Here is a 9,128-nt window from a genome sequence, read left to right on the forward strand (position 1 = left end):
CCAATGATGGATTGGCATTGTCAATACATGATACATTATGAACACTTACAGTAGGTACCAACCCTTGCTATGAGGCAGCTTTGGTTATTCTTTTTAATTCTTCTTTTTAAGACTCGGTGAAATTTTACAAAATAGGACCTTCTATCAGAAATACATCAAGTTCAAATGACCTTGACCTATGATACAACAGACCTAACAAAAGAAGTGTTCAGCCATGGTGTCAAATGCTGCATTTCAGCTTTTCTTCTGCATTCCAGGGCACTCTTCACATTAATCCAATGGACTATGGACTTCTTAAACATGCAATTCTCATAGCAAAGGTGAATTCTCCTTCCTCTTCTCCCTTTATTACTACTGCCGTCCCCACATGACCCTTCCACAGTGTCAGGTGTGTAAGCACCTGGCAGAGGTGGTGTCTGTCTGTGATCACAGGTGCCCAGTGCTCATTGTGAGGGTTCAAGTCAGTGCAAAGCACACAGGTTTACACACACCCTCCGGAGGCTGCTGTCGGTTTGGAAACAGAGTTTGTACTTCACAAAAAGGGATGGTAACTCTTGAACAGGAAGACACCAATTAAATAATTAGGGTTAGCATAGAAAGAGCTGTAAAGTGTCTATCCCTTAATATCTTTAAGAACAAATTTAAAATCTTCCCTGAGGGATGTCCTAAGTAAAGCCCTTACGGGCAGGGAGGTGAAGTGGATGACATCCTAAATTCTGTATTTCTGTGGCTGTGCCATCACTGTTCATGCTCATCCTCACATGAGTGTAAACCTGCACAAGCACAGACCCAGAGGCAGGATGGCAGAGGCCAGAGAGAGAAATTTAAAAGGTTACATCGTGTGTGGGGAAGAAAGCGAACACCTGAGCACCTGGGAGAGTTTCATATTAGTCATTTTTGCTTTTAGTAATTTTTTCTGTGAATTTTTTTTTAATATCTGAGGTTTATTTAAAAAATTAAAAGAAAAAACCTGACTGGTCCACAAACGGAGCTGCACTGCACAGGAGTATAGGTTGTTTTACTTTAATCTGTACTGAAAGGTTTTATTTAATGGTGGATGGTAAATACATTTTTATTAAGCAAAAAGTATCTTAAACTAAAAACTGACTTTGAAGAACATCAAAACTTTCTAACATTCAAACACTAAGCATTAATGTGACTATATTGGGAAATATGCAGAGTAGGCGTGCTCATTTCTGAGGAAATCTTCCCACTGGCTATTTGTAAGAAGCGGCTAATGACAATGTCTTTGGCCTTGACGGTCTCCATGTTCCTCTCCCGTGATATCTGCATGCTGATTTGATCCACGTTAGTCATGATTATCTCCGAGGCCAGGATCTGGGTGGGGGATGCCCTGTTTGCCGTGCTGTCCATGATGTACTGCTTGTACAGTTCCACCAGCTTCTGCTCGAGGTAGTCGTTCAGGGCGGAGTCGGAGAGGGGCTGCTGGTGGGGCCCTAAGCTCGCCAGCCGCCAGCACGAGGAGTGGCCTTGGACCGGCCTGCGGAGGGTGTCACTTGTGGGGGGAGCCTTCACAGACTCCATGGGCGGAGGAATCTCTGAGGACTCCAAGAAGGGGCCTATGCCGCTGTCACAAGCAAAATCTGTCGTGACTGAGCTAATTGGCACCACATAGTCCCCAGCTATGTGCAAATCGTTGTAGTTCTTGCAAATGCTCTTGCAGGAAGGTGGGACCAGGTAGGTGACTTTTTTTGTCAGCTCCTCACAGTCATGCGTAGCTGGAGGTGGCTGTCCTGTGGGCTTTGGGTGCTGGACAGGTTGTGGGAGGTTATCCTTCTGCCTTCTGCTGTGCTTGCTGCCTCTAGAGCAGACTGAGGAAATGCACTTGCCAGCAGATCTGCATCTCTGAAGGAGGCTTTTTCCTTGTGCTTCGCCCGTGGAAGAATAATCAATGGACCTCATTTCATACACCTCTTCATCAGGCAAACTCTTGCAGAGCGTGGGGTTCAGGTATTCACAAAGGTAGGTGATCCTGTGAAGGTAACCTTCTGACAGCATCCTTCTCCAAGGGAAAGGAACCACCAGCAGACACAAAAATGATAAGAAGAAATTAATTACAAAAAGTTCATTTGAAACACACTGAGCCATGATTGTATCCCCCAGTGTGTTACTAGCTGCAAAGAGATGTCTCCAATGTGGACGTGAACAGGAGTGTCTCTGCCTTACTAGGGAACATGAGTCAGTGAGTGAAGTGATCAGCCAGTCTCCCTGTTGTGCTGCATCTCACCAAAGCACAATCTGGAAAACGTAACGTATGGCATGGCCAGCGCATCCAATGGCAAGTGAGTTGCGGAGAGAGGGACAAGAAATCTTTAGTTATGGAATAGCTGCTGTGATAGAGTGATAGCTTATACTTAAATACATTTAATTTTGTCCCGGAGTTCATTAAGAAGCTAGGAGTTGCCCCTTTTTTCTCATATGCTTTTAAGAAGCCAGGGCTTTCCCCCTTTTTCTCATATGATTTGAAGCAACTTTTGTTGTGTGTGGTTTGTCAGCTGCCTCTGAACTGTGATGATTTGAGATTCATACTGAGAGTATCACCCCTTCTGTTCCAGACTAATCAACAACTGTAGGTGTGGTTCCTTTTTCATTAAAAAAATCTCAGACAATTAAATTTGCATTTTGCATGTCTGCATTGTAATCAGTCTGGAATCACTTGTCTCTACCTTTTATGCATGAAAATGTCAGTGGAAAAAGCAGAACTTTTTGGAGGCATGATTCATCTGGCCTGGTTTAGACACCTAAATCAAAATGAAATGAATTGTGCCCTAGATTTGCTTATCATTCTCCAGTTGCTATAAAAGGATCTTAAACTAGATCCTAGACATAGATATCTGCAGGGTACTTTTGAAGAGAGAGATTTCAGTGCAATGCCTAGGAAAGTGCACATTTCAGAAGTACTCCAACTAGCTCTTTGACTGTGGGATTAGTCGTAGCACAGCTCTGGAAGCAGTTTTCATTGCATTTCTGCAAAGGCACAGTCGGGTTCCAGCAGTCACTAACTCTCTCCACACTCTGAGCAGGCAGCTAAGACCCAAGAGCTGCACAGAAATGTCAGTAATTAAAGACAGGATTTGCCAGCAAGGACACACCAGTAAGTGTTCTGCCCAAGCTTTAGCAACTTCACTACCAAAAAATTTGTTTAAAATTAATCTCTGTCTTTTTTTATTTTTCAACAGGTGTCAAAGATACAATCAATGGGAAAGATGTTTTAAAGAAAAGAGAAAGTAGATTTAGAGTAAAAATAAATTAAAATGAAAATTATTAAAATAATTTCTTTCTTTTGGTCTTTTCCAAGAGTGAAGGGACTCTAATTTCTTGGTCAAGTTTCCATGTGTCACAGTTGCTAGTGCAAAATGCTGCACTAGTAATTGTTGGCTAAATCCTGCCTAAGCATGGATATAGACTTTATACAGACAGTAGGGAGGAGACATAGTGAGCAAAGACTTCCCCTGGGGGGAGGGAATCACTTCCACACCATGGAGAAGGTTGAAGAGAAAGTTGAAGAGAAAATAACCCTCCTTCAGGCAGAAATATTAATGGGAATTAGACATGTCCAAACACTTGCTTTGGTGACCCTGGATTCTCTTTGCTGCTGCCAGCTGTGTGAGATTTCCCACGGGCAGTAACATTTCATTAAAGGTGACTTATTTACACAGAAGGGGGGGAAAATCATGTTTGGGGCTTGGCAGTCCTTGTAGCATGCTGCTGTTGTCTTGTTTTGGCTTTTAGCTGTAATCTAAGATGCTCCCACAAAAATCTTAGCCAAATGCTAGAGCTGCTCAGGTTATCAACTCTGTTCTGCCTCTGTTCCCCACTTTTGCAAAGGCTGTTTGCTCCCCCTCACCATCCATGGCCCAGATGTCTTTATTGCAGTCACCACTAACCATGGCTAGCTTGAATTATTCGTATGTTATTTTTAATGTGGATTCGGAGAAATGAGTGGAAATGTGGCCTGTCCACTTCCCAGCCAACACAGGCAAAGGCAGTTGTGTTCAGGTAGCATGTGACACTTTGGTCTTTCCTGCTCCCCAGCTGTGAGTTGTTTCTGCCATAAGGTGCTACATGAGGGAAATGAAACCACTGGTTTCATTTCTTTGCACTGCATTCTATTATGCTTATTTTGAGAGTGTTGGAGCACACTGAGACAGCAGTGGAAACGAAAGAATTGGCAGATTGGGTCTCCTTGTGCTCAGAGTTGTGTGCTCTGCTGAATGAGTTACAAGCTCACCCTCTGAAGGTAGCAAAGGCTGCCACACTAATCTGGCTTTTCCCAGCTCTGCAAGGAAATCTGACTGAAGTTTTGAGAGGCAGTGCTGAGAGCATGAATGCAAAAGGGAGGTGCATGTATCTGTGGTGTTTCTTGTCCTAATACTTAATATCATATATACCTCTGTCAAGTTCTTATCCCATCACCCCAACAGTCACGCAGCTGTGCCACCTTTAATTTTTGCATTTTAAATCTGATAAGGATTGAAGTTGTCATTAATTATGCTTTCTCGCGCCTCTTTTCTTAATCCCCTCTCCGTGCCACAGACATACATACAGCAGGGATTCTTAGGGCACAGAGACTGTATCTAATGTCTTTCAATATTTGGGTTTCATGCTCCTTGAAGCCAGATTTCACTTACATCTGCCTGAAAGTAATTGCATAACTTTTTGTTGCAAAAAGAAAACCAGTCCCTTTTACAATTCTGATCTGATGTATTTTGTATGTAAGGTGAAAAAAAAAATTTTTCCTTGTGCTGCTACTGCCCTGGTTATGGGCATCGACTGCATTCCAACTAAGCCTAGTGGAGATAGAGGGAGAAGACTGTCAGGTTTACTCTGTCTTTTCTAGCTGACATAGTCTTTATTACAGCCACATGATCTTAAAAACTCATATGTCATGCTCGAGGCTTTTGTTCAGTTCTTCAGCAGAAGAAAAGCTTGAAGGCAAGATGAATGTTTAAGGTCACATGGAGAATCCAGGGCTATGACCAGTGTGTGGCAGCAAATTTGCTAGGTTGTAATGCTTGTAGACAGTGCCAAGACCTCAGATTACAGTCTGAGAGCAGGAAAACAGAATGGGAGTTCTTGGTTCAGGATAAGCAAAACACTTATGGAAAGCCTGAAAAGCATGCACAAAGAGATAGGATAAATTATGTCCTGTTCAAAAACCTAAGCAAGATGAAAAGTTGCTAGAGCAAATGGAAAGAACAGGGTGCCAGCTGGAATCACAGCTCAGTGGGGAATGGGACATTCTTCTGCATTACAAAAGGAGGGGATGGAAACTCACAGAAGAGACAAGATTGTGTTGTATGTGTCTGGTTCTCAGATCCCTGACAGGGCTCTAAATGCCATTAAAGTTGTGCAGCTGGGCATTGGAGCTCAACTCTTATCACAGGGTATGCCTTGACTTGTAGCTGATTTACTAGATGGGATCCCAGATGACAGACTCCTTGTCTCGAGGAAACTCAAATCCTATGGATCTGTCTGTATTTTTCTCCCTATTTTAAGAGACATTTTTCCAGTTTGTGGAGATAGACGGATGCCCGCAGTGAGCTGTGGGGTCCACCTCAGATTGCCAGACACATTTGCAAGAGTGCTGGCAAGCGGGATAGTCTGTAGAGCAGGCAGAGCAAGCTCACATGTATTGCAGGACACATATCTCACCTTTCCCTGGCGCTCCAGGAAGCCGCAGCACAGGCAGTATGGGGAAACCAGGACAGTGAAGAAGGTGGTATAATAAGCTGTACATATGGGTAAGTAGAGCCTCTCCTTAATGCCTGAAACCTACAGATCTTTGGTATCTGAACCTCATTTGGTTTGGGTAAAGGCAATGCTGACACCAGATTGTGCAGTGAGATGGACACATTTTACAGGGAGACCTGCACAGGCTGCAGAGTGAGCCAGCAGTAACAGCATCAGCTTTAACAAAGGCAAGTGGCAGCTCCTGCACTGGATGAAATAACCAAGGATCCCAGCACAGGGATGTGTGCCTGGGGAGCCCTGCTGAGAGGGACCTGGGGGCCCTGGTGCACAACAAAGTGACCCTGAGCCAGCACAGCAGGGCTGCAGCAATGAGGAAAATCAGATTCTGGCCTGCACCCACAGGAGCACAGGTGGCTGAGGTAGAGACGGGATCTTCCCACTCAGCACTTGCCAAGCTGCCCCTGGAGCACCCAGTTTTGGTCCCAAAAAATTCAAACAAGATGTGGACAGACTGGAGAGGGTCCAAAGGAGGGCCAAGAAGATGATCAAAGGACTGGAAAAGCTGCCTTGTGAGGAAAGTTTGAAGGAGTTAGGACTCTTCTCCCTGGAGAAAAGAAGACCAGGGGAAGGGGACAACTTATCATAGTATTGCAGTGTCTGCAGCTGCAAAGAAGACAGAATCTCTCTTCACAGGCAGCCACATGGAGAAGACAAGTGGCAATGAGCCCAAGTTGCATTGGAATAGGATCACAGAATCATGTAGGTTGGAAAAGGCCTCTAAGATCACTGAGTCCAACCCTTAACCCAGCAGCACCGTGTTCTCTGCTAAACCATGATCCCAAGTGCCACATCCACGTTTTTTAATTGCTCCTAGGGAAAAGAGGGAAGAGGCCTCATACCAATGTGAGAAGGAATTTTTTTACAGTGAGAACAATCACTGACTGGAACAACCTCCCCAGAGACATGGAGTCCTATTCGCTGGATGTTTTCAAGATGAGATTGGACAAGGTTCTACATAATCTCATCTTTCCCATGAAATGTTGGACCAGATGGTCCTTTCCAACTTATGCTGCTCTCTGGCTATGATTCTACAATAGCAGTGGCTGTTTGATGTAGGAGTGGCTCACTTTGCCCCCAGCAGAGGAGAAGATTAATACCTAGGGGATAGTTTTGCACAAGCATCCAAACGCTGCCCGCTACATTTATCACTTCCTCTCCCAGCTGCTGCTGCTGCTGCTGCTCTGGAAGATCTGTGGCCCACAGAGCTGCACCATGAGGTTCTTTAAGCAGTCACCATGAGCCAAACCACTCTCGTCCCTTCCTCACATCTCGCTTCACTCTGATCTTTTGGTCTTCCCACAAGAAAAAAACATAAGCCCTGTTCATCTTCTTTATTCACATGTCAACAATTGAAGAGATGCAGAAAAGCTGGAGTACCTCACCCATGGGGGAATGTGGGCTGGTTCAAGGGAAACAAGTAGGTTTGAGGGAATAATCCTATATATCAAGAATATGAGGGAATCTGATGGAAGGACAGGCTAAAGAAAGCAAGAGAGGAGACATCTTCCCCAAGAAGTCTAACATACTGCTGAATGTTCTTGTCATAAGAATGCCTACCAATTTTTGATCATGCTAAATAGCTGGCAATGAGTTTCAGGGGCATTCAGCTTCTTTCATTTAGAAACAAGTACATCCTCAGTGTATTTCTGAGTGCTGTTGTATCTTTGAGTTGGGGGGACATAACTTCCATAAAAACATAAAAACTTCCATAGCTCCCATAAAAACATCATGAAAACTGTATGTTGGTAAATATAGCTTCTTGAGCTCGCAAAGTTTTCCACCCAAAATTGTTTTATCAGTTCAAGTTCCTTGAAACTTCATGCAGACCAAGCCTGGTTCATAATTTTCCATACTTTTCTTCATCATGTATGCCTATACAAAGGTTTAGGGCCCCATCAATCTGGTTGGATGGCATTTTACATCTCATATCCCCAGCTGTAAACATCATGAAATCTGAGGCAGGAAAGAATCAGGCTCCACATTCATAAGACCTGACTACATAATATTTCTACCCCATGCTTTTATAATTTTCTTCCTGGGGTGGAAATCATTTCATGTCTCTGGATGTCTGTGTTAATTTTAATGAATTTTTAGCTGTTATGACTGAACTACGTGTACTGCAAAATTTTGAATCTAAGCATTTGAAGTAAAGAGGCAATAAATCCATGTGAATTCTTACAGAAGAGAATACACTTTCTAGAAATGAAAATTCTAAATGGTAAAGCAAGAAAGACAGAAAAGGCTGAAGGTGTTTCCCAGAAGGAGTGAACGAAACGGTCCACAAAAAGGCATTGAAATGTTAGTCGCATTTGCTGTAGGGCATAAAAACAAGGGGACAGGAGGCATGTTGCGCATGTATACCCTCGTCAAACTGTGAATTTGCAGCAAACCAGGAAATTCACTGAGAACTGGAAAAACACAATATTTTTTTTTTTTAATATAATTTTTAACATCGTGTTTTCAAAGAAATCTCATCTTTCGTTTCGTGAACTTTTTAACATCATGCCCATATTCATCTATTTTGGTGCCTATTTTTATTTATAATCTACAAATAGAGTACTCCAGCTGGAAGACATTACTTAGACATACAGTAACATGCACAGAAATTTCAATAACAATATCCTAATCATGATAAAAGCAACACAACTAGCAAGGCTCACTTTTAAAATATTCTGAAAAACCTGTTTAGTCTGATTTTATGAAGTCTTTAGAAGTATCAAAGGAAAAAAAAAAATTCATTTTGAAGTCTCATTGCAACCACAGTTTGTCATGGTTGTGAAGATGGCACCTTAGAAATGTTCTCATCACGTCTTAAGGTAGCAGAAAATGTCTGTGGACAGAAGCTGAGACTCTGCAAATACATGTGCATTCAAAGCAGAAAAGTGCATCCTCATTTTACCAGCCATCAGCTGTGGTCCCACACAAACAGAACCAAGCCACTTTGATAAGCAAGGGCAACATTTTCATACATTTATATAATGTGCAGTATATTTTAATTCTTACCTCCAAAGATACAGCAGCTGACCAGGCACAGAAAAAATGATGTCTTCTAACTAGTTTGAAGCTTCCTGTGAGTCTGTCCTACCCCAAAATGCAATGTTCTGTTTTTATTTCCTTTTTAATTACACTTCTAAGATAACATCTGTTTTACTTCTAATCCTCTATAGCAAAAAAGTATAGAAAGAAAGTCCCTTAGGAGATGAGGGGGTTTTATAACTGACTGAACTGCAACACGCTGAACTTGCTTCCTCTTTTATGTCCAAATGAAACTTCATTGTGAAACTGTGTACTGTTAAAATAGCTGATTGCAACACAGTCTAGGCAGATGGGCAGTTGTAAGAAAAAAAGCCCTG

At 42.7% G+C, this 9,128-nt stretch overlaps 1 protein-coding gene across 1 annotated transcript; it reads right to left on the bottom strand.

The window, feature by feature from the left end:
* Nucleotides 1-1,061: 1,061 nt before the first annotated feature.
* TASL (TLR adaptor interacting with endolysosomal SLC15A4) lies at nt 1,062-8,901 on the bottom strand. Its single transcript, XM_040056473.1, has 2 exons — nt 8,779-8,901; nt 1,062-2,020 (listed from the first exon to the last, which is right to left on the bottom strand). The coding sequence occupies exon 2, from the start codon at nt 2,017-2,019 to the stop codon at nt 1,144-1,146; it is 876 nt and encodes a 291-aa protein (XP_039912407.1). The 5' UTR covers nt 2,020; nt 8,779-8,901; the 3' UTR covers nt 1,062-1,143.
* Nucleotides 8,902-9,128: the final 227 nt, after the last annotated feature.

This window comes from Hirundo rustica, chromosome 2, assembly GCF_015227805.2.
Source record: "Hirundo rustica isolate bHirRus1 chromosome 2, bHirRus1.pri.v3, whole genome shotgun sequence".
Classification (NCBI taxonomy): Eukaryota; Metazoa; Chordata; class Aves; order Passeriformes; family Hirundinidae; genus Hirundo; species Hirundo rustica.

Bases quoted from the DNA above. Each gene is read 5' to 3' on its own strand.
- TASL (XM_040056473.1), bottom strand. From the start codon at position 2,019: ATGCTGTCAGAAGGTTACCTTCACAGGATCACCTACCTTTGTGAATAC.